The 26,438-nt window shown below is 38.0% G+C and overlaps 1 protein-coding gene across 2 annotated transcripts; it reads right to left on the bottom strand.

The window, feature by feature from the left end:
- Nucleotides 1-251: 251 nt before the first annotated feature.
- TRA2A (transformer 2 alpha homolog) lies at nucleotides 252-25,933 on the bottom strand. 2 transcript variants are annotated; one of them, XM_063325010.1, is made up of 8 exons: nucleotides 25,683-25,933; nucleotides 16,149-16,282; nucleotides 14,345-14,516; nucleotides 11,140-11,328; nucleotides 2,795-2,910; nucleotides 2,164-2,268; nucleotides 1,386-1,453; nucleotides 252-1,220 (listed from the first exon to the last, which is right to left on the bottom strand). In XM_063325010.1, the coding sequence occupies exons 1-8, from the start codon at nucleotides 25,716-25,718 to the stop codon at nucleotides 1,210-1,212; spliced, it is 831 nt and encodes a 276-aa protein (XP_063181080.1). In that variant the 5' UTR covers nucleotides 25,719-25,933; the 3' UTR covers nucleotides 252-1,209. The 2 variants fall into 2 exon arrangements, with proteins under 2 accessions (XP_063181080.1, XP_063181079.1); XM_063325009.1 differs by having other exon boundaries at nucleotides 2,164-2,271; nucleotides 25,683-25,931.
- Nucleotides 25,934-26,438: the final 505 nt, after the last annotated feature.

Below are 26,438 nucleotides of genomic sequence, written 5' to 3' on the forward strand. Positions count from 1 at the left end.
ACAGTGTTTCTCTCCTTAAGCTATCTCACCACAGCTCCAGCAAGTGCCAAAGATGGCACAGGAGAAAGCTGGACTACCCGCTCTGCTTAGCCATCCCGTAAGAACACACACTGATCCTCAGGGAAGACAAGGCTCCTGAGAAGCCACATAAACGTTGACTGTATCATCCAAACAGCAGCATCAAGTCTATTTTAACCTACATTCCAAGCTGACATGAAAAGCAGAACAAAAGACAAAAAACCACATTTCAGTGGAATTAACTTTTATTGAGGGGGGGGAAAAAAAGGTTTACATGTAATTGTAGGTTTTTCCATCCGTACTTGCAAAACTCCAAAAAAAGCCTGGAAACAAAACTTGCTTTATCATTATTGCAATACCAAAATGTTGGTGGGTTTTGTTGTTGTTTACATGAACAGCAAATTATATAACTAATTGCTACATTCAATAAATATCTTTTGTCCTGCACCGATTAAGGGGAAGTATTTAACCAAGTACAATAAAAACCCCAGGGTTTTTAGGTTTATCTTCAAAGGTTATCCACTGTGTAGCAGTCCAGAAACTTTATCTATAAAACACAGCCTTTATTTTGAGTGTACAAGGATCTATTTTCCCAGTCAGTCAAATATCAAATTTTGCTCTAGCTCAAATAGTCTACACTCAAAGCAACTACCTGACAAAAAAAAAAAAATAATCCTCTGGTTCATGACTATCTAAGTAAATCTGTCATTACAGAAAAGGCTCAAAGTCGTTACTTGTTTATCAAAGTAATAGGTAAACATTTTAACAGAAAGATTAACAAGTTACTTGGAAATGCAGGTTTATATTAAAGTATCTGAGTGTGTATATTACATATGACATGCAAGCTTTAAAAATATCAATCCTCTCTTCTGATTAGTCAGGAGTCCAATTGTTTTAGAAACAAAATAGGAATGACTTCCAAAATGTATCAGCACTTTGGGTTCTCTATTTCATTTTACTTAAGATGTTTTACTACACAAAAACTACAACAATTACAATATTTAAGAGTATTACAATAAGGAGGGATGGAAAACAGGAATACTTCAACTGAAAAATATGTATATTCTAAATGAACCAAGGATTTGTAAAAGAGCTGGATGGAGAACAAGGAAGGGAGGGAAAGCAGTAGGGAAGCTAAGATCCGAACTTTGTATTTAAAAATCACGTCCTCAACTGTAACTCTTCTGATCTTCAGTAGCGCCCTGGAAAAAAAGACGACAATTACTATAAACTGTACACACAACAACTCAGCTTTAGTGTGCCCAGCTATTTTGCTTTCACATTCAGAATTTCCACTGATCAATTAATACTAGTAACAACAAGGTTTAAGCCATCCAGATTCTATTTATTCACTTGTATTTACTTACTTGGACTATAGGAACGGGATCTTGATCGTGATCGGTATCGACTATAATATGGCGATGGTGATCGTCTCCTTTAAAGGAAATTAAAAAAGAAACCCAACAACATCCATTATGAAAGAAGCCTTATTCACATCACTTCTACAGAACAGAACCATTTCCTTAGCACTGAAAGACTTGGCCTGCATGAATGATTTCAGCTTTATTTGGCTGTGGCTTACAGTTATTTAACAAATGCTTTTATATTTCTGTATTTGATGTGTTTAAAACTGTAAGATATTCCCAGACACAGAATTTAATAAAGTCTCACTAGCCTTGCAAACACATGAAGTGCTTTTACAGATGACTACAATTCATGTTGAACAACATTCTCTGAAATTAGATAACTTTCAGAACAGCGAGATGGTTATGAAATGTCAAGCATTAAAAATCCCATCTACAAATAACCCCTTTTTAAACAGCACTGCATGTCAGCTGTCCCTGGTTCTATATACAGCATAGAAAAACGAGTTGCCTTTCTATCTGTCCACTAAATTCATATGGCACATATTCTACCTCCTTCAGGTAGCAAAATGAACCCGTTGCCCAACTGTTTACTGTAAAACCGAATTACATTAACACTGAAGATTACTACTTTAATACCACAAACCCCAATGTAATGAGGCTCTAAGACACAGCAAGCATGTATGCAGAATCTTGCTACAAACTGAGTAACATTTTTTGTCACCTTTCAGTTTTTCCAACAAATCCACTGTTCTACAGAAATAAAATAAAAATTACGTACCTGTATCTGTAATCATATTCTTCGTATCTGTCATATCCTCTGTCATACCCCCTATCATAATATGAGTCACGGCGACGACCTGCTCCACCGCCACCACCTCCTCCACTGCTATTAAAAAAAAAAAAAATAATCATTTCAGGTATCTACTTTTCATCCTGATTTAACTTACTTAAAAGTTTTTTGTAAGTGTTCTTGTAAATCAGACACTTGAGACTATGCCATGAAACAACCTAACAATGAAACATTTAAAGAAAAGCACCACCAAAAAAACCCAGAAAGCCCACCAGGGATTTAAGCTTAATTCCCATCAAAATCAAAGGCAAATGGGCACCTTAGTATTTCAGTAAGTTAAGGGTGCATTAACTGACTGTGCTGGAGATATTTTTTTTTTTTTAAATAACCGGTTCAGTATTTTTTTATACATAAAGATACAATAAACTACAGTAGGATTTAAAAGTATAGGTGAACCACAGTAAAACGTTCTTTAAATTAACTTTGTGATAAAATACAATTGGTATAACACTAGAATAATAAAAAAAAAGTATCTGTAGCTCTATTTTTTCAACCAGACTACAAACATTCAATTTAAATCAATTTTAGTCACATTATAGGAAATGAGTGAACTCCTTACTGTGTTGGCCTGCCCATATAGATGCCTGGGGTGGGTGTATGTGCTCTCTTGGTGATTGAGTAATCCACCCGAATCCTCCTGCCATCCAGCTCCATGCCGTTTGCATGCTCCATTGCCTGCAGGAGAGACCAGGAACAGGGATGTGAAACCTGCAACCTACTGGTAACTATGGAAGGCTATGTACAAATCACATTATTTTCCATCAGAAAAACAAGCCCTGAACTTGTTTTATTTAGACTGGTTACTAGTGCCCCACTGTGGCGAATGGCTCCTCTCCGTCCCTGGCCCCTTTGCCGGCAGTGTTACAGGACTGCACTGGGGTGCCGGAGAAATGTGACACGCAATCCCTTGTTAAGAGAGCACGGTGCTAACCACCAACACAGTCACTTTCCCTAGACTTTCATCTTCTACCCATCAGAAAGGTAACCTGAAAGTCAAAACAGCTTTTTCTGAAAAGTGCATCTTTCCTACTGCTGCCTCTGACCCAGAGGGGACGGGCGGATACAAAAGCTGTGCAAAACAGTGGCTTCCTGTAGGGTGCATATGGCCGGATTACTGCTAGTCGGCTGCCATTTCATGCTCTCCCAGCCTCCTGCCATCTCCCTTACAAGGACCTACTCCAGCAGAGCTTAGTAAAATGGCGGGTTCAGCCTACATGGATACCTAATTACAACCTTCCTCCCCACTCACTCTCACAATAGCAGCTCGCTAAAGCGATACGCCTAACAGTCTGTGCTGGAGAAGCCTGTGCCTTCAGACCCGCCCGCAGCCCCTGCACGCGCTCACTGGGTGTTCCAGCCCCAGCTTCTCTGGTCTTTGAGAATCAATACAATGGCCTTTCACAAACTCAAAATCATGAAAATAGTTTTTCAAAGGAGCACAGCGTACTTTTGAGAATTATATTCATGCAACAGTAACTTTAAAAAAAACACCACACAAAAACACAACCTTAAGAATTTAACAAACAGCTAATGCTAGACTTAAATGCTATTAAAATTTGCATTAAAATAAAATTATTAAATTGTTTTTGATCCTTTCATCAGCTGCTCTAGGATCTCTGAAATACTAGTACACACCACCTAATTCGTGACACTAAGCACAGAATTTAGCCCAAAATACATTATTTTCATTTTTCATCTGTGGAGAAGAGACACTGTTAAAATCTTGAGTTAAAGAACACAACCGCTTTGCTGTTATTAAATTGTGAGCAACAATACACAGCCTCAACACATGAAGGAGCCTCTAACCAAAGCATTTTTTTCTCTTATTTTTTCAAATAACGAAACAAACAACTATTCAGAAATATAACTTTTTTTGCAGCCCTCTAACAGGAACCTTATTGAATTAACAGATAAGTTATAGAGGAGGAAACAAAAACCTGACATATGATTTAACTAACTGATGTTCCCAAACTGGGTGGCTGAATTACCACTATTTTACTACACTTAGTTTGTGTTCTTATAATGGTGTTTATATCTATGCTATATCGCCACCTAGTGAGTTCTGTTCCCATACAAAAATAAAATTACATTTAGCTAACTGCAAGCCATAATCAAAGAGCATTTCAAGTCCTCCAACATACACTAAAGTAGGTTTTGTGAACAAAACATGATCCTTAGGCTTTAAGTTTCATAGCCTTGAGAATTTTCTTTTTCTTTCTTTCTTTTTAATGTCCGGTTCCCAAAGGATGATCTAAATGAAAATAAATCTGTGCACACATCCTAGGAATGTATGTGTGCACAAACCCAAAAACGAAGGCTGCAAATAGCTGGCTGAAAAATTAGCTTCATCATGAAAAATGGAAATGTAGCAATGTACAAGGTGTTGCGAAAGGTACGGAATTTTCTGCTTCATGGCATTTTTATGCCCAGTCAACAACTTGCAGAGTAACAGGTTTAGCTGACAAGAAGCCACCTCAAATCCAGAACATCTGGTACATGCGTCTCAGTTAAAAGAACAAACACCCCCTTAAGAGGAAGATTTCTTTGAGATTGGGAGCAGCAGAGAAGAGGAACATATCAGCAAGATGAATTCTTAATTTTAAGAAGACTTGATTGATTGTTTTGGAAGTACCAAGGGTTACACTTCAGTAGATAAAAGTTCATAGTTACCAGTCTGCATGAATCTCAGACATCCTGGTCACAACATCTAATGACCTACCCAATATGAAAACTTTAATTTTCTTAGCTTTCAACAGCTGTCAGCAATAACTGCCAACTAAAGAAATTAAAATAGTAACAATCTTTCATAGATATACAGACATAGCAAAGCCTTTTACAGTTCTGACTGCATCCCCCAAATGCAGAAAAGCCAAAACCTACAATAAGCCATTATAAATCCAACAATAATTGATAGTATCACTCACATTCAGTCACTAGTAACTGGAAATTCCTTCCAAAGAGGTTTTCAAATTCTATGCATCGTTCTTCATGTGCACATCTCAAGTCTTTGAAACAAAGGACTTAATTTGACATTATCAGTTAACGACTGCTGCAATATGACAAAAGTCCTATTTGGAAGCCTGGTTTCAAACAAGTGATACAACAGTGCTTATTTTGTACAAAGGCTGTAAACACATATTAGTAATTCTAATTACTGGCATTTTTGTGTTTTCTTTAAAAGTTCAAACAGTTTATAAAAAATTTTGGAGTGTACAGTTTTATTAGACTAGCATGTCACATTCAAAACAATTTTCAGTTTGCTTTTCTTGCTGTTTTGGGGTATGCATGAATGCTGTGTTAGGAGCATTTAAATGCCAAAGGGAAAAAAATCGCACATTCACTCTAACAATGCAGAAGACATTCTCAAATACTGTTTAAAAGTGTATTTTCCAGACCATCAAATGAAACATTTTGAAGAGAAAAATCAAATTACGTTGGGGTTTAAGACACACAATACACTCTCAGGAGCCTTTAACTGTCAACAGTCCATTTTCATTTCAACCTGTATTTTCTTCCAAATATCTCAATGTTGTTAACAGACTTGCATGGCTTTCACAAGATGACAGTAAGCAAGGAAGCGAACAGGATTCCTATAAACATGCACTATTAGTTTTGGTTGCAAATTTTAAGGAAAAAGTGACTTTGTAGGCCAGAATACATATCTGTATGTTTGCAGTCAGAAAAGAGAGAATGGGGACGGGGAACGACACAGGCAAGAATTCAATCTTAGATTACAGTTTTCACTGTGCAGCAGTCTATCTGTAATAGCAAAACTCCTACAAATTATTATCTGTAAGGTGGTGGTTTGATAAAATGAGCAGTTCCCAAACTACAGGATCACGGCCTCCAGTGGCTCAAAACAATTAGAAATAAAGCATTAAATTTAACAGGTTTCAATTTCATTTGCTATTTACTACACTATATGGTGTTCTCTACATGTATTAGCATTTAGGTAGAGTAAAATAAATTTGGAAATAGCAAACTTTTAATTGCATGCACAAACTTACACAGGTGACTGCTAGTAGTTAAGCAATCAATAATTCATTCGAAAGAAATTAAACAATCTTTCAGTCTGGATAATGCCACAAAGAGCAGGCTGGACAAGGAAACAATGTGGGAAATCTTTCCAATCTGCACTGTGGTCACTGGGGAAAGGGTGTGGGGAGGAAGGAAGGAGGGAAGAGAACTTGACCTGGCAGAGCTGATGTCAGTCACTTTACATTTCTACTACGGAGTTCAATATACCATTTGTATTGTACAAAAAATCATCAAGCCTTCAATTCAACTGCACCTAGCTGCTTTGAATTACTTCAATAACATGACATCACCACGAAATTAGTGAAGTACCGACTGAATACACTTGAACAGTTGAATGTGAGCAATTTACGTTGGGACTCGTTTTGAAAACGCTATTTTCATGATTTAAAAATAAGCATAGAAGACACTTTCCACTGAGTTTTTTTTTGGTTTCTTGTTTGTTTTTTACCTCAAGTCCTTCCCAAATTGTCCTTACTGGCACCCATAAAAACATCATCTCCACTGTATCACAGGTACAGCATGGGATGAAAGACATAATTACCTTCCCACCCCCCCACCCCCCCCAGTATACCGATATCAGTAGTTCAGGTCTAGATTTAATGAAGACATCTGAAAGAACACTCTGAAAAAAAAAAAGTAAGAAATCCAAGGGGATGAAAAAATAAATTAAGAAACCCAGCTTTTCACACTTACTGCAGTGTGTCAAGTTGAATTCAAGTTTCCATTTCACCTTTGAACAAGAGTCAATTTATATTCTCTAGTTCGAGATTTTGTTTTTTAAAAAATTATTCAAATATTGTAAGTGATGTTTAATATACAAATTTCTGAGTTTAAACATGTATTGATTAAATGTATTCTCTTTAAAGCATACTTTAAAAAGTTTCCAAATCAAGAAATACAGGATTTTAGAGAACCAGAACGAGTAACTGGATATGTTTCTGCCAGTACTAGCAATTTCATGGTATTTCAGAGTCTCCAGAAGTCAGTAACTTGTAATTCCAAACATTTGAGACTTTCTTGTGTTCTTTTCTGTTTTATCATGGGTCCTGTTTGATACCACAAACAATACTTAAAACATTTCTTCAACAAGCTATGGGAGAAGTTTTGGTCAATAATGATGCTTCTAAGCTGGTCTGCTTGCACCAGAGATTAAATGCCTTGCAAATTAAAATGAAAAACCCTGTTGTTATTCCAGTTTTTGGCAACTGAATTATGTTAATAGTTCAGTTTGCCTGTATAAAGTTTGTCATGATTGCTAATGAATACTATTTCAGAAAACTGTTCTGAAAGATGGTCACTACTATAAAGAGCATATAATTAGCATTAGAAAACAGAAAATTCTGTACTGCCAACAGCTGTTGTAGCTAATGCTTCTCAGGGGAGTTCTTGCTACAGAAACAGAGTACATTCACAGTAGCCTCACTTTAAGCAACAACTAATACTTCATATTCTGAGTTACTGAAGAGCTGCACATTGGCCTATGAAATCCCTGGTAACTGTAGTAAGAATCATCTCCCTAGAACAGCCAACACTTCTTACTCAAATAATCCTGTCAATTTATTGTTAACTCCAAGATAATCAGTCCCCCCACCTTTTGTTTTTCTCTTATCCTGTACATAAAGGTTTGTGTTCTTCTGAACACAGGAAGAAATTCCTAATGTGATGGGCTGGTGAATATCCTCTACAATTTAGCAAAAATATTGCAAAACCACAGTATTACAACACTGGCTCAGTGCCAGCATTGACAATACGGAGAAATATACAAGAACGAACTCTAATCTTGTAAAACGGGTCTTCAACAGATATTTATAGATCTTGCCCTTTGCATAATGTTACACATGGTTCTAAAGACTTAGCAGAAGGGTGGCCAACATAAGACAAGACACTGCAACACACAAGGCAAAAATGCAGTGCCAAATATTACTTAGAAAAGTCTTTTTTTTTTTTGGTAAAAAACCCCAACATAATGTCACAAAAAATTAAAACCACTACACCCATAAGAGAATACCCTTTCCTCTAGAAAAAGGTAGATAATATATGAGCTTTTCAAACAGGTCTTGAACAAGCACACCAAAAAGATGTTAAGGTGGAACAACTGAAGCTACTGTGATGAGCTAGCTGTTCTACCTAGTAGTTATCAACAGCTAAATCTCTGCTCCTTTTCATAACCAAGATGATCATAAACAGCTAACGACAAGGCTGATATGGTGTCATAATCAATCTGAAGTTCTGAAAGCCTAAAACAGCTTAAAAGGAAACTTTACTACTGCCCCTTTATTATTTTTAGGACACTGCAAAGTATCACCTTTAAAAAAATCTGCTATTTTACATTGTCTATGGACTTCCACAGCATTGAGCCTGCTGACAATTCAGAATACCTTTACCACCACAAGGAGCTAGAAACATTGCATCGCTTGGTTTCAGAATCTTGACACACAGGAATATTTTAATGAGCTCAATAACTGATCCAATTTGTAAGAATGGTAACCAGTGATGACAGAGATCCTGAAGGATTTCATCTGCAACAGAATCCACACAATACTGATACTGACCTAACTTAAACCAAGTTACAGAAGTTTAAATGTAAATACATTTCATTTGGTGTTGAATTTTAATATTAACAGCATTTGAGAGCATGTCAGCTGAGAGGCTTCTCAGTGTTACCTCTCTTGGAAGGACAACAGTGAAGATAATGGGAAATTCTCATTTTTTTGGTAGAGTTCTAAATGTACTTAATCCATCTGACTGCTTTAAGAGGGCCGCAATTTAGTTCAACATCTCACCTAGAGTTTTATATTCCCTTTATTCAGAAGCTTAGGGTATTGGGGTTTTGGGGGCTTTTTTTGTTTGTTTTCTCCTTTTTTTTTGGGGGGGGGTTTGGGGGGGGTTTTTTGGTTTAATAGGAAAGTTATTTACTCAGAACAAAAGCAATGTAAGTGTCATTGCTTTTATGCACGCTCAACTTTTCAGATTTGATCTATCTTCCACACAGAGAATTACTTCATGTCCTTCAGTGTTCTCCTACAGGGCCTGTCAAAGTTTCACATTTATAGCTGTAACTCCTTTTTCTACACTAGCTGCCACTTATTGCCATCTTCAAATCTGTCCTCAAGGCCCATGAAATCAAGACAAACAAGTTTTTCTCCTGTCCTCTTTGCCAAAGTATTTCAGTTACGTAAATTCCCAGTGTTGGTAGGTTTTGCATCCTTTTCCCTTCTTCATGCACCAGCCCGTTGGGTAGGAAAAAAATGGGTTTAATTACATTCCCAATTATATAAGTTCCTGCTTAAGGTGCTATCTTTATTTCTGTATTTCTGTCTGCAAGTAATATCCCATTTTTTTTTTCTTTGCATTCCAGTTTTGTAGTATCTGCCAAAACAGCTTTATACTAAACAAATTACTTCATGCTATTTACACGGAACATTTTAAGAAATACATGGTGTCATGCATGACCATTGCTTATGGCAACTAAGAAAGCCTCCTACTTCTAAAGATGTATGAAGTTGTAAAATAGACATGAATGTGACAAGAAATACTGTGCAAGTATTTTTGACCTTATGTTCTACAAAACAGTCACATTTTCAAAATCCCACGGATTTTGAAAGATGCAAAGAAATAAAAACCTAAAAGTTAGAAGACAGCAGGCCACTAAAGATGGATTTACAGCTATCCACTCCATTAACTCCTCTCGCAATCTGTCAAAGTGATAGTGAGAAAACAAGAGAAGGGACAGTAAAGGAAGTTTTGTGTCTTTTTAGTTACGCCTATAACCTGCAACAACCACACATGTATACATCTACAAACCCCACTCTTCCCATAAACTGACTCTGCTGCATCATACCAGAAATAAAGCAAAGATCAGAACTGAGTCTAGTCCAACCAACTCACCCATGAAACATTTTTACTCATTAAAATATCAAATAGCATCAGTTTTCATTTTTCAGCTACTGATAGTAGGTTCCACAGCTGTCACCCTCCCTCCCTTCAATCCTAAGTGAGAAGAGCCATATCCAAGCGTTATGAATATACTTACCTGATGTAAACAGAATCAAACAGCAAATCTGAAACATCTGCCCAAGACTATTAGTCCATAAACAAGATGCTTGAAGTTTGTGACTCAGTGTGCCCAAAAGAAAGAGATAACCCCACGGTGAAGGCTTAAAGTTTTTTTTTTTTTTTTTTTTTTAAAGGATGTGTCTTTACTTTTAACAGCAATTTCATCTACAAATTTCAGTAAATGTAGTAAAGCTCACAGGATTCCTTACGCAGGTTAAAATAAGTACTGCTTACTGTGGTAAACCATAATACAGGCTGCTCTTCATATTCTTTAATTCTTTCCTTACAGATCAATTATACTATCAACTCAGTCGAGCTGTAAACAGCTATCTGTATAAATAGCAAAGGCACAAATCAAGACAAAACCCTCTACTTTTCAAATTACATGCTTTTAGAGAAGAAAATGGAAAGTAAAGAGAATCTTCAGAATTTTGACACATGCAGGAAACTACTTTGAAAAATTAACTTTCAAAATATACCGAGAATACTAGGAGGCTTCTATGTCTGTCTAAATGCTTGCTTTCATTTTGAAGTAACAGACTAAAATCAAAGCACAATGCTCAGTAGTGCTCAATACAGACAGCTCATACTCAAAATTTTCCCAAGCACCTGAACACTGAATTAAAATGTTTCATCCAATTAAAAGTGCCATGTTGTTCAACCAAAATATTTTAAATTAATCTCACTGTGAGAACCTGCTAGTGAATATGCACTCAAAAGACACTTTAGGTTTTTTTTCTCCCCAGAGATTATTCATGAAGAAAATGCACAAAGAGCAAACCTGTTAAACGTAGTAAAGTATGAATTTACCTCTTTAGAATCATCAATTCTCTCAAAATAAACGAAAGCAAATCCTCTTGATCGTCCAGTCCGTTGATCATAAACAACATTGACACCAGTCAAAGGTCCATATCGGGAAAAGACTTCACGCAAATCTCTCTCAGTAGTATATAAACTGAGACCAAACACTCCAAGACATGTATTAGGATCTGGATTAGCCTGGTAAGACAAATGTTCAACTCCAATTAAGTTTATAAAAAACAAGTTACACATTCTCATATCAAAATTTATCAATAATTAAAAATTCTAATCTGAAAACTAAACACAGTTTATTACATAGCTTAATACTTCAACAGTCATCATTCCAATTGTAAGATAGTTTCAGAAAGCAACTACTTTGTTTTTATTTTAGAAAAGAGACAAAGACAAACTTCTCATGTTGGTGAAAAACTCAGTTGATAAAAATTAAGCATTCTGATTACAGAAAAGCTATAGAATAACAGGAACCTATTTTGTTAGTATTTCACGCTGGAATCACCAACAAGCTGCAGACATGACATACAAGTCTGTGCTAAGAACAGGTCAGCCAGCCTCAATTCCCACCTTCAGCCTTTCTGCATGGTCACCACTGGTACTCGAGCACGCACATTGCCTCCAGTTGCACACACTAAATACATCTGAGCCCCTAAGCACAGACAATTGAACTATAAAATTTAGCTTCTATCAAAACTTCCTCCTCCAACTTTTCCTATAAAACAATACTGAAAGTCAGTATTTGTATTTGGAAGTTTATCTTTGTGCACTTGTAAAATGGATGAAAGTCACCAGCTTCTTTCAGCTAGACAGTAACAAATGCTGAAGACCAGTTCTGCGAAACTGTAATCGAAAAGTAATGCACACTTTTCTAGGGCAAGACTCTTGATTCTTTAACGTGATGTGGGATACAGATCTGCTTAATACATTTCACTTCAATTAAATGAAGTCAAACATGAAATTGTACAACTTCTCTATTAGGTTTAAAGTTTCTCTACATTCCAGAGAGTTAATCTAATGCCAATTCCACTGCAAGAACTATTTTGACCAAAATTAACATTTTTTCAGTGAAGCTTCTGGCACCTGTTATACTACATGCAGTAACAGGCATAAGGATTAAATGTTTCTGCTAAAATAGTAACTGGAAGTTGACACAAATTTGTATTTCAGTTTCAGATTTTTAAAGCCACTGGTGATGCACAGTAATTTATGCCTCAGAGCTTGCCTTTCAAGGGCAGCCTGATTCAAAGAACAAACAGGTTTAGATCTTCTGTCATGTTCTTTTCAGAGCTTTTGTTCAGGAATCCATTGTGAAAATAAGATGTCCAAACTACTCATATATTTGAAATGTCTTTCTTTCCATTTGACAAAGTTCAAACTTTTGTTTTAAGACATGAATCTTCTACCATTCTTCATTATAGTTGAAGAGCACAAAAAAACCTGGCAGTTTGTAATTTGAAAGTTTTAATTATACAGGTTTAGATTGAAATATGGAATAAAAACTAAACCTATCTGATAATCCAGTGGCATTAACAGCTATACTCCTTTTATTACTGTAACTCTAGTGAGTCTAATGAAATCTGTCTTTTAAATAATTGTTTGGACAAGTCCATCCACACGGTACAAATTAGTATTGTCCTTTTCTTACATCCCCTTTACACTACTACCTTTTCTGTGGCAGGAGAAGTATGGAGAATAAGTCTGTGCGCCCTAAGCAACAAGTGAGAGCCACATCACCACTGGAAGGACTAAACTGACTGGGGAAGGCTAAAAGACAGCTTTTATACAACACAGTATGCAAGTTCTCTCAAGAAGATCAGAAGCGGCAAAATTGTTACCAATTTTCCTGGTGTCTTTAGGACCTTGTTATTTAGTGGATTAAAATCTGGTTGATTTGAGTTTCATTTTGACACTATTAGAACTACTCCTTAGAATCAGAGTGAAATTCACTGTGAAAACAAGTTTTGTGTTTCACAAAGTCATTTCAAGGCAAAAAGACTTCTTCACAGAGCAAAACATTCTAATATTTCTAAAGTAGTAAAGTGGATTCACTCATCTTTCACCAGAAAATCTGCTAACCCTTCTGAAGTTGTTATTCCTGCCAATTTTTCAAAGACATTAGATTCATATTTACATCATGATTACACACTGGCAAAAATCCACAAAAAGCATGACTATGAATGTTGCTTCACAACAGCTTTAGCCACTGCACATTAGCATTGCTGTAGTCTTGCCCTTTTCCATGCACTCTTGTCTTCTCCCTCACACTGGTTATTATCTGGTCCCGGTGAGCTGCTTCACCAAGGTAAGCCTGCAAAAAAACTATACTCTTTTTGACCAGTTTAGTGAAAAATTCAGAGAAACTAAACCAGTTTAAAACTAAAAGGATTAGAAAAGTACCCTCGTCCTCCCCAAGGAAGAGGCAGACTGTGTCTCCTATCAGCCTGAAGTGATGTGGAAGCAGAAGCTAAGGCACTGAAATGGACTAGAAGGAAGGCCACTGGGAGAAATCTCTCAAATGACAGATTAGTATCTTAGATCTTGGTTGGTATACCTATACTTCCCTCCTGTCCATACAGAGATACTTCTAATTTACATTTTGAGAGGCTTACTGATCCTTTTCATAACTGTAAATTTTCCTAGTCTATTAAGATCACGTATTAGCTAATAACACATGGGTTTATTTCTTCCAGTTAAACCCAATTAATTATTCAGAGGTATGAAATCACAAGCAAAATTCAAACATAACATGCTGTATGTTGTAAGCAAATAAACACATGATAATTTTATTCTTTGGCTCCTCTAGTCAATCTTATCAATACTGTCAGGTTGCAAGCATGCACAGAAAAGGTCTCGGTTTTGTGGAGGGTACATATACTTGGAACTGCAACAAAAAGCAAATCAGAAGGGTTCAACTTTTAGAGCAGAGGGAAGCAGAAGATGTCACCCCATCTGCACATACTGACTTACAGTGCTATCGTTTTCAATTAATTTCTACAACTGCCCTGCCAGTTGCAGGCCCAAGAATGAAGTGTCCAGCTGTAAGGACAGAGATTGCTGCCTCCCCCCCGGCAACTGCCATATCCTCCAGTGAAAAGACAGTAGGTCAAATTCAGCCTGCAGGTAACCTGGACTACACTGATGTAGGCAGTTGACGCAGGCAATTTTTTGTTGATACTCAGCCTTGATGAACATGACATACTCTGCTGCCAGTGTGCCTTCTCCTGTTGGACATTGGAGAATGACTACGGCTCCTTCGACGACGGTATTCTGGCGTGTACGATCTGCTTCGAGAACGTCTCCTATGGGAATGAGAATGGGAATGGGACCTGGAACGAGTGTAACGTCTGTGCGAATGTCTTCTGGACCTGGATCTTCAACAAAGAGAAAGCTTTTAGTTAGGCCATATGCACATCATGTATTGAATTGTAAGCCTTACATTTCCTAGAGAAAAATCTTTTTTTAAGAGGCTCTCTACAGTTAAAACAGTTAAGTTTCTTCTACTTTACACATCTAAAGATTGTGCAGATCTCTAATAACCTGCTTCGTAGATTTTTAACTTTGTTAGAGTGCTTCTGGCATACAATAAGGATTACATTCATGACAGTTTTCAGGAAGTTGAAAGTTTAAACTTATATCAGCTTGGCTACACATGTAACTAACACTTGCACAACGACACAGAAACCAGACATGCCACACTATAAAATACTATCTTGGCTGAAAAATTGAAAGATCTAGCAGCACTACAGTGCCGCAGTATCTACAAACGAAGCTCACTTAGACTTGAAAATTATTCAAAATCAAAAAAAACCCTGATTAACTCCTCAAGCATTTCTTTGCAGACATCTAGCCAACAATAAGCTCAGTTTTAAACAGGCATCATTTCATCAAAATTGCATAATTTTATATGGGCATTATATCATAACAACAGGCTGTTAGTTATCTGGCTAAAGAGATATCTGGCTCACTGCAAGAAGAGAAGCTATAACATTAGGCTGAACTTTGGGAATTCAGAGCACAGTAAGTCTTTTTTGGCTGCCCTGGTATAAAGCGTATAAATAGAGAAGACAGATTACTGATCTCTCCCAAGAACTGGGGAGGAGGAACAACATAATACTATGCAATTCCTCTTCCCCCTCCAGAGCTACAAATGCTGTTTTCTCATTTCTCTCTTTGTTGATTAAAGCAGAATTCGGTAGCTTTCCCCATTTTCACCACTATGATGGTAAAAGGAAAGAGAGAAGATAGGCAGTATAAGCCAAGTAATATTTATGACATGTTAAAGAAAAAAAAAAAACCCAGACATTCCTCCTCTACTGTGAGCAAGCTCTCTCACAACTGAGAACTGTAAAATTCTGCCTCGGTGCACAGACACACGGAGGAGGACATGTGCAGCATCAAAAAATTAATTTAAATCTTAAAGCTCCTGTAAGTCATGAAGCTATCCACGCCCAATTTAAGCCGTAGTTTTTGGATTTTGTTTTTAAAGTCTCCAATGAAGGAATATCAAGAACCTCCCCAAGTGGTGTCTTACAACATTTGCAACAGCTACAGAGCTTACTCCTATTATCTAACGACAGACTACGTTTGCTGCAGTTCTTACTTGACTTTTCTCCCCAGTGCCACCCCCCAAAAAGCGGTCCACACAGGAGTTCCCCAAAAAAGATTTTTGGCGAAAGAAGCATAAGCTTTTACAGAATTGAGATGCAAACCCCTTCCTCTTCTCTAGAAGAGATAAACCTACAAATTTTAGTTGTGGTTTCTACATTACTACTTCTATTTATATTACTTTCTCTGATCATAACCGTGCTTCAGTACTCATGGAATCCTTCCCCAACTTTGTCCACCTATATAACCCCTAATGTGCAAAATAACACAGTCCTGTTAATACACCCCAGAAGGTTTATAATTTTTTATAACAAGGGGAAAAGACAGCTCATCGATGTACCAAAAGAACAGGCATAAGCAGTAACACTGAATTAGCATGAATAACTTCCTGGACATACCTTGATTTTGATCTTGACCTAGAGTGCGATTCCGAATGTTTGGAAGCCCTTGATGGACTGCGAGATCCTGACCTGCTCTCCGATTTTACACGAGCAGGACTCCCAGCTGGAGATTTTGACTGGGAGCGAGACTCCTAACAAAAAAGACAGTATTAAAAATGGTATTGGTTGTATAAATGCCTAACTCCTAACATTTATAAGTACAGTAATTCTATTATATTGATTGCTCCTGAAAAACAAATGGTTAGGCAATACCCTCCAAAACAAATTTCATTTTGCTAACCCACTGTTAATATTGTATGCTTTCCTCAAATAGGTCCCTGCTTGAACCAGATCACCAATTCTCTATTAACTAAGTAATCATGCAAATTCATCTACAACTTGATCATACAGACACTGGAACATAAACCATACATTTACTTAACCTAGGACCCATTCATTCTTCCAGATTCTTTTAATTCTACTTCACTCTTGCTTTCTACTTTTCTTCATTCTTCATTGAGTTTTTCATTTTTCATACTTCGTGTATTCTTCCCCAATTCAAACAATTCATTATAGCCTTAAAAAAACATTCAAGTGCTTCTATCTGACCAATCTTCTGTTCAATTTTTTCCCCCATTCAATTTTAATTTTCTGATCTTTAATACTTTTCATTAGCCTTCTTTTATCTTGATTTATCTTCCACATTCTTGGAAAAAACTCTTCAATTTCTTCACGAACATTAACCTTAATGGAAAAAGAACATTTAGTATATTTAAGCACGTGGGGATTATAAAACTCTGCTGGAGTTCAGATGTTATCTACCAAATTGAAAAGCCAGCAGGTAAAGTGCAAGAAACTATTTTATAAAACAACTTTTTTTTTTTAAAAAAAAATCTTTAAAACTGTATAAGTGTCTACGTTCTAACAATGAGCTTACTGAGTTCTCAGTGTTTTACTGTGTTTTTCAAAGCTACCCTCCTCCCCTTTCAGATTTTTTTTGGTAAGATAAATAGATACACTAAAAACTAATTAGCACAAATATATTAAAGTACTGATACCAATAACTGTGATTCCCCCCCCCAAGTAATAACTATGCACTTCTCAATATTGAATATCCCAAATTCTACTTCTACACATTATTACTAAGACACTCTCAGTTCAACAGAATGGCCAAAGAATTCCAGTCAAAAATCTATCTATGCACATACTTACTCACATAATACATGCATATAGATACACGCAAGACAAGTTATTTTTCTTCCTATTTTTTCTTCCCCATTGTTATCCTGTTTTCCTTACATACAACTTAATCCATATAAAACAAGATGTATAATAGGGCAGTTTAAAGCAATCCAATAAAAGTCAGGAGAGGTTTTTGTTTCATAATGCACACAAGAAAAACTAGGAAAACAAGCAAACAAAGAGCAGCATTTCTAGGGAGCTCAGATATATAAAAAAACCCCTACAGAATAGTATGCTATATACATCTGTAACTTCACAAAAAATGTGCAACATTCTTAAGGAAAAAACGCATAGCAAGTTCCCCTCCTGTAAGCGTTATATTTTGATTTGCGTCACTTCTCATCCTGCCTGATCTCACAATGTTTTTCTGAATTTATTTCTTACTCCACCTATGACCAGATTTGCGTTTTCTTTTGCAGTTAAATTCTTCAGTACTTCGGACTGTAGTTCTTTTCAAAGGATGCTGTCCTCATATTTCAAGGCAATAATTCCACTGGAAATGGAACCTGAGAGGCACTTTACTATCAAGCATTACAGCTACACTACCTTTTGCCTTTACCTCAACAAAGAGGACAAGGAACACATAGAGAATATCACCTATTGGGATGATAGGCCTGTCAAACTTATCAATGAAGGCCAAATTCGAAGCTTGGCTGTGACACATGGATCATATAATCAGGTCTACATTACAGGTTACCCTTACTAAGCTGGCTATCTGCTGATACAGCTACCTGACTGTCACTGAAATAAAGGGATGTACGTACACTTAAATATTACCAAATTTTATTTGGTGTCTTTATTTTTACACTTGAAATTCACTGTTCACTATAAAAAAAATACATTTCCTTTTAGAGCCGCTAACATGCTTTTTAATTACCTCACCTCTATTTTTGTACTCTTCATTGTTTGATAGCCTCCTTAATTCTACCCTTTACACTTCATCCCCTGCAACAGTTACCACTTTCTCTGAGAATTATTCTCACTTCCCTCCCTAGTAAAAGTGATCAGCACTACAGAAAAACATTTAACATGACATCATTCAGATTTAGAAAACATCCTTCAGTAAAAGAAAACATCCTTCAATAAAAGACGAAGAATTCACCCTCCTCAGTTACTCCCTTCATGAAGATACTGTGTTGTCCATGCTTTTTCCATTTGAAATATGAATTCTTGAACAAGAACTTCAGAAACTCGAACAAAACAAACAAAAACCAGATACTGCACAATGCAAAAGTGCTGGGAGGTGCCAAAAATACAAAGGACCCAATCACCCCCATACAATGTCAAAGTTAACTTAGTGTCCTTATCTATTCAACTGAAGCATCTTATGACACCACCCTCAGAGTTTCTAATAGTATCAGTTATCACAAGGAATCTATTAAGTTGCCAAAAGACAACGTTACATCATTTCACGTAGGTCCTTTTGGAACTATCTGTTTAAGCCGTTTAGGGGCTGCAATCACAAACACACGCTTCAAAATTGGAGTGACAAAGGTGACAGCGTAAGTTCTTACAAATTTTGAACTTCCTCAAACAAAGTAACTGTAGACATAAACTGCAGCTAAAGAAAGATTACCTGTTAGCAGTTGCATACTGCGTCTGTCATTGGCAGGCAATTACATCTCATCTTCTGATGCAACACAGATCACCTAGTTATATCTCCTACAGTGCTTCAAAAGGAGAGACTAAGGGAATCACAATAATCTGCAAGAGTTCAAGGACTTATGGATGACACTGAAAAAGTACCTAGTAAGATTTTTATCAGCAAGACTACAGGCAGGGATTAAGGCCTTCAGAGCTTCAACGAGTCACAAAGGGAGATTTTGAAGAATTTTCCTCCTGTACTTCCTACTATAAGGCAATATAGACTAAGATACAGCTTGCTAATATCACAGACAGACCCAATTGTTCTGCATAAACAATTTATATCCATTCTGCAACATAAGTGAGAAAAATTGTTAATATTCTTTCTTGGTACATCATCTTTAACAAGAGAAAATAAACACCTCTATTATCCAAAGCATTAAAATCTCTCAATTCTGTACTAGTCTTTAAGCAATCTAGGCATTCTGATCTTAGCTCCATCATTATCACAGAATTTAATTTAACTACTCCTTAAGAGGGAAAAGACTAAAATTTCTCTGTGGATCCTCAACATTTTCTTATCTTTCTGTTCTGAAGATCCCCAGTCATTTAAGGGGCACTAATAGGACCACATTTCTTAACCTTAGTTTCTCATCCCACAACTGTCTTACAAAACATCATGTATTTCAATACCTTTTGCTTTACTATGCAACTGTCCAGTCACTACTTTCACCCTTACAAACTTACAGGCCGATACTCACTGCGACCATGTCAAACCATCTAGATCCGCTGTCACTACAGGCTGTAGGAAGAGACAGTCAGCTAACTTCCTAATATTCTTCAGGTCAGACTTCACTTTAAAACAAATGCTACATCCATCCATAACACTACTCCCCACAGCAAAACAAAACAAAAAAACCAAAAAAACCCACAAAAAAACCCTGCAAAACAATGAAACAAAACACACCAGAAAACCCACCTTAAAAAAACAACAAAAAAAACAACAACAACAAAAAAAAAACAAAAACAAACAAAAAAAAAACCACCACAAAAAAACCAAATCTCAATCACAATGGCATACTTCATTGAATAAGATGCGGTGGCTTCCTCAAGTATGTGCCGGAAAAATGGGATTAATGATTAACCAAGAAGTGGAACTTGGAGCCAAAGAAATTATTGTAGCTGAACACAAAATCTAAAGACTGCAGCTTCGTTTACTGACTCTATGGATAAGAAGAGGCACAGCTAGAAGCACTTAAAAGAGAGCATCGAGGAGTATTTTTTTATCCTTTCTACCTTCTCTCTTCCCAGAAGGAATAACACAAAACACAGTGGTATGGAAAGGATATCTCCGCCCCCCCTACCCCCCCAATTAACTTAGATCACAAACCCAGTCACTGAATAACTATCAACAACTTTAGACGATCCAGCTCAGCAAATGTCAGTCACATCAATGCATTTCATCCACACTGGTACAACTGATAAAAGTTCTATCTACTGTTTATCTTCATTGCATCCTTCAGAAGAAATGCTACTTTCCAATATAATTACTATTTTGAAAGCATCCAAAACACTTCTATGCAAAGTAGAACTGCAGAAGTCTTTAAGAAGGATTCTTTCAGTATTCCACCTACCATGGGTGGAACGATAGCATGATATCATGAATCATGATAAAGAACATGGTGGGGGGAGGGAGGGGAAAGACGAAGTTGTTCTTTCTTTTTTACCACTCTTCTGTCCTGGACTTCTGTCATGCCTTATCTCATCTCACAGCTTACCATTTCAGAGTATATCAGAAAGGCCATCAAAATTTAAAGTGAGACGCTAAATAAAAAGACCTGAAGACCTGAATAAGCTTAGATTAGGCTTTCTATAGCAAAACATGGGAATTGAAACGGGGAAAAAAAATTAAGTCACCCTGAAATTTTAGTTGAAATTCATTTAACCTTGTTAAGAAGAAATACCTATAACACACAGGGGGGACTCAACAGGGTGACAAGTAGCCTAGCAATATAATTAAGTCAGCAAAATGGTAGTTCTGGCTTTACAAAAATTCTGCTTAAAACTCCTGCCCAAACTCAAAAAATAAATTAACTCCAACTTTGTAAGGGGACAGAAAAACATAAACTATTGAGAAAAAAGCCAGAAAATTAACAGCAGCCTACCTTCACTGGACAAAACTGACAATTTAGTGACACCTCATTTATGAGAAAGGACAAGATTACAATTTAACCACTGTTTTGACAGGAATCTACCAACTTCCCTGGAAACTCCCTGAAAAAGTTAAGTAATTTTTGCTTTATATTATGTTCTGTCACTCTATACTAAAAATAAAACTGACCCCTTAATTAGCTGTTCTTCTATAAATATTTCATTAGGATACATAATAAGCTTCTATATAAAAAGCAACTCGTAAGTTGTGCTATCTTGAAGACAAGTCTATTTTAAGTTACCAACATCAGCAAACTTTATGCATTTCTCAATGATACTGCTCCAATTAAAAGGAAAAAAAAGAAACAAAAGGAAGAAACAACTTCAGCAATAAACTTTTTGAAATTTTAAGTTAATCTTCTCATTGAGGCTTGAAAAGATGCCTCTTCAAGAAGGGTTCTGTAGTCACTCCTTTATCACATATGGAAGATAGGAAACGGCATTTGTTTTCAGAAAGAGGAGTCTTCCCAGCTGACATGGTTGAATTTATTAAGCTTGATTTAAAAAAAAAAAAAAAAGTTACTTCAAGAAAAAGTCTCTGTTCCAACACAGGGTGACCACAGCACTCTCCAAGCGAACACAGAATGCCCGCGCATACTGTCATGCCTATATTTCAATAGGTATGGAAAGCAATGTCCCTTCCTTTCCACAGAGGTGGCAGATTGCCGCTGCAGAAGGAGTCGAATGCAATAGCTACACAGACTTCCCCCCCATTATTTATTTATTTTTAGCCAAAGAAATTATCTGAAAAGCTTCATGAAGCAAAAACAAGACACATTGATAGTTAGTCTAATCCAAAAGCCACTTGCATATGTATGCACTATGCACACTTCCTTCAATAAGATGGCTCACATGCAAAATGATGTATTTCTTGAAGTGCTTTACTAGAGATCACTATGAGATTTGCTGAGAGCAGGAAGAGGCATCACATTAGAATGAAGGAAGACAACCAATCTGCAGTTCTATGTATCTAAACAGATATAAAGTTTTATCTATTTAGACAAATACCACACTAATATTGGTACAAAACTACTAAAATTTAAAGATTACAGAGATTAAACATCATCATAAGCTCAAAAAAATAATTGATCAAAGTTTCAAGTGCAGCTTCTACAGTACAGGTTTGTTCAGACTCCAGCTTGTTCACTGTTCTGGGAAATGTTTTAATAAATTTGCATGACAGAATGTGTACCAAATCAACAATCTGTTATTAAAAATAACTGAACATATAGGAAAGGAAGTAAACGTTGCCCGTCACCCGACAGCAACAAAAGATAAAAAAGCATCATTTGTCTAACCTGCTCACAAAGAACATTCAATAGTGACAAAATTCTATGACTTTTCCAAAATTCAAGTCACTGAATAAGAAGCATGACTTAAAAATCTTTTTTTTTCTTCTTAATGTCCATAAACTTAGCTCTAGCACATCCACTATATTTCTAATTCTTCTGTCAATTTCTTTCAATTAAACCACCATGCTTGCAGGGGGGATTTCTTCTGTTCAACCAGCCACATTCTTAATACAGAACTTGCTTAAGTTGAAACAAAATAATACAAAACCAGAGCAGATGTTAATTATTCTGAGCGTATTTGAGTAACATTTGCATTTGAAAAAAAATATAAATAAATAAAGAAATGAGTGAGCTCCATAATTAAGAAAACCCAAACAACTCTACAATGATTTTACTCAACATTTTAGAAATGCAAGTTTTTAAATAGTACAAATTATGCAATCTCATTGGAAAGTTAGTTCCAGAATTATTCTAAATTTCCTGTCCAAATTAACATTATAATTTTAAAATAATAAATTAGAGGCAAAACATATACACAGGCAGTATGTAAATGCGGATAAAAATAAGCTTTTTTTTAAAAAGTAAAATTCCTGACCATATCACAGGAAAACTAAAAAATTTAACCAAATTATCATTATTTATGTATGAACATTTTTTCTTCACAAAATAAGCAGCAAAACAGGAAGACACTTTCTAATTAATCTAAGACAAAACTTCATACCTATCAATAAGCACCTTCATCTTGGTATTGGACTTCATCACTACTTGCAAGAACTTTCACTGAAGTGCTTTTGGGACAATATGCATCAACAGGGATAGAATATAAAAGGCCCTAAACTGAACTTAAAACTCCCTTATTCCTTTGGCATTTAGTTTTTTAGAAGCACATCACACTATTTAGTATTTAAACTGGGGGCGAGGGGGAGGGGAAGAGGGGAACTGAAAGGGTACTCAGTATACTTATTTGTGCGAAGCATGTTCTTTACAAACTTTCTTCCAGTTTCTGCAGTTTTTTCTCACATTGAAAACTTATGCCATACTCTCTCAGTTCCACGTGCCTGCATATAGCAAACTGAAGCACCAAGAACCAAGAGTTCCATCCAACTGGGAATGGCAGACTAAAGCCCCAAATTTAACATGCTTTATTTTATGCCTGTGAGCACTTTCAGTGAAAGTGACACACAAAATGTTATATCCTGAAATATAATTTCTTATTTCAAGTATTTTAGTAGCGCCAACAACAAAAAAAAGTATTACCGAAGAAAAAAGAACTGCTTACGAATGTTCTCCATTAGTAGAACAAAAACCCCAAAACTATGAATGATTCAAGCACCTGCCATTATGATTACTTATAAAAAAAACATCAGTAGACAAGACACTGCCACATGCTAGATTGATTGAGAAATTCAAGTATTAGGGAGAGAAAAGAAGTTTTCCAAATGAAGACTCAACATGGTCAGCAACTCTTTCCAACAGGTAAATTTTCCACCACAAAACAAAGAACAAGTCAACTGAGAAGTAGCAGTCACAGAAACTGCTACGTAGGACTTTTCAGATTTCAAATACTCTCAAAACATTATTTTACTGTTATACTGAAGAAGGCATGCAAAAATACTGAAACCACACACCTATATCAGCTTTGTAACATGAACAACAGATCCACCAAGGAACCTACTACAAATGTTCTGTGGATGAATCTAACGTAAATATTTCCTAACAATAAACAACAGTGGGCATACAGACAAGGAAATAATTTTTAAAAGACCTTACTGTAAAATGAGAGACTGAAGTAAAAATTTAAAAAAATTAACAAAGCATACTTGTCGCCCAGCTTGCTTAGACTTCATTGGTTTCCCTTCAGAGATAAGTCTACTTAGCTGAAAAGAGCTTAGCTACATAGTCATCTTTGTCCAAGCAATCAACACAGGAACAGATTTTGTTCACCTCACCTGAGGAACCAGCAGCAGTCACTGCACAGACAGGTACAGCACTCTCAGCCTAGGGAAGTATTTTTTTTTTACTAACACTACAAAAGTATAATATTGGTGTAAAAATAATCATTGGAATATGACACCACTCTCCTAATATTTCATTGCTTGCTTCCACAGGCAGTAAGCCTATATAACTGCAAAGCTGCTGTTGCTGGTTCATCAGAGAAAGTCACCAAAAGGATGCTTGGACGTTCCTCTAAAGCACCTCTTAAGGAGTGAACAACAACAACAAAAAAAATCTCTGCAAAATTTAAAAAAAGTAAATAGCGATGGAGTGATGACAAAGAACACATTTCATTCCTGTTTCAAGCAGCTTCCTGCTTGCCGTGATCATCACTAAGAAAAAAAAACAACATTGAAAATGGAAGGGACTAGTCATATGTGTACATGAAAAACCGCAGCAATCAGAGAGAAAAAGAGAAACAGGCCTAACAAGGTTACAAAGCCGCAGCAGCTTGTTCAGAGAAGAAAAGTCTTCAGCTGCCTGATCAATGAGTTTCAACGGTTTAACAACGAAGGCCATACCTCCCCGATGGCTGCAGAAGCTATGGCCCAAAAAAGACCCCCGTTGGCGGGCCTGTAGCCAGGAGAGGCAGGGCACCTCTCACAAAAGGACCCGGTCCCTCCTCCTTCACGCGGGCGGAGGCCCGGGCTACACCGCGCGGCGCCGCGCTCCGCCAGCCGCGGCCGGGAGAGCGGCACTGCCCGCGGCGGGGGGGGACGGGGGAGGGCAAGGACCCCGAAGCCCAGACCCGGCAGACAACAGAGGGCCGGGACAACAGGACGGCTCGGGATCACGGGATGGAAAGAAAATAAAGAGATAAGCGGGGAGAAGCACCGGGCCACAGCAGCGCTCGAAACCCCGCGCTTAAAGAAAAAGCCTGCGCTAGCAGTGTGGAAGCGAACCCACAGCACCAGAGCTCGGGGCCCGCAATCCGATGGAAGGGGATGGGGCGGAGAGACGCGATGGGAGACGGAAGCGTGAGGAGTAAGACTCCGTGCTGGGGCAGTCCCTCAGCGCCGGCTCGGCAAAAAAAAAGGAGAGGGAGAGGAGGGAGGCGAGTCGCCCACGGCCCAGTCAAGACTCTGGCGCCTGAAGAAGCCATTTTAGAGACAAGCTGCGCTGCCCCCACCCCCGCCGGGACGGAGGACGAGGAGCGCCCCCTTCCACCCTCCCTCCCCGGGGCAGGTCACCCCCTCTGAGCACGGCCCGGGGAGGGACGGCCACTCACCCTCCCCTCGAAGTTGTTCTCCTCCACGTCGCTCATGTCGGCAGGGTCCTGGCCACGGGGCTGGGCGAAGGGGGACGCTAGTCCCGAGCAGCAACTGCACCCACGATCGCTACCGCTATTATTGTTACCGTTACTACTATCGCTACCGGCACCGCTGCCGCCTCCCTCCCGCCAGAGCCTCCCAAACCGTCTCCCGCAGCAGCGCAAAATGGCGCCTTCGCTCCGTCTGCGCCCGGCACCGCGCGGGGGGCGGGGCCCGCCTCGCCCCGCCTGTCTCAAAGGGGGCGCCGCCGGCGGGACAACGAGCGCGGCTGCGATCGGCTTCGCGGGGCGGGGGCAGACGCGCATGCGCAGCCCCCCACAGGTGTGCGCGCGCCCCGATGGCGGGAGCGTCACACGGCGTGTCTCGGGGGCGCGCCGCCGCGGGAGCGAGCGAGCGAGCGAGCGGGCGGCCCGCCCGCCCCCGCGCACAAAGGCCGCTGCTCTCTCGACGGGCCAGCGGTCTTGCGCGCCCTGGAAGGCGGTCTCGGTTTTCGTCTTTGCCCCCTCCTGCTCTCTCTCGGCATTCCGCTCCTGCACCGTGGGAACGGATTTAAGAAGATAATACGCTTAGGTCGCTGTTACCGGTGGTGTTTTGTTACGGCAGAAGGTTGGAAGGTTGCTTTTAGCGTACGAATTTGGAAATGAACCCATGTGATTCAGTCTCCAGCGCTTCCAGGAAATGAAGGCCTGAATTTTCGCTTGGAGCCTTGAGAA

The sequence above is a fragment of the Chroicocephalus ridibundus genome, chromosome 2 (assembly GCF_963924245.1).
Source record: "Chroicocephalus ridibundus chromosome 2, bChrRid1.1, whole genome shotgun sequence".
In the NCBI taxonomy this organism is placed as follows: domain Eukaryota; kingdom Metazoa; phylum Chordata; class Aves; order Charadriiformes; family Laridae; genus Chroicocephalus; species Chroicocephalus ridibundus.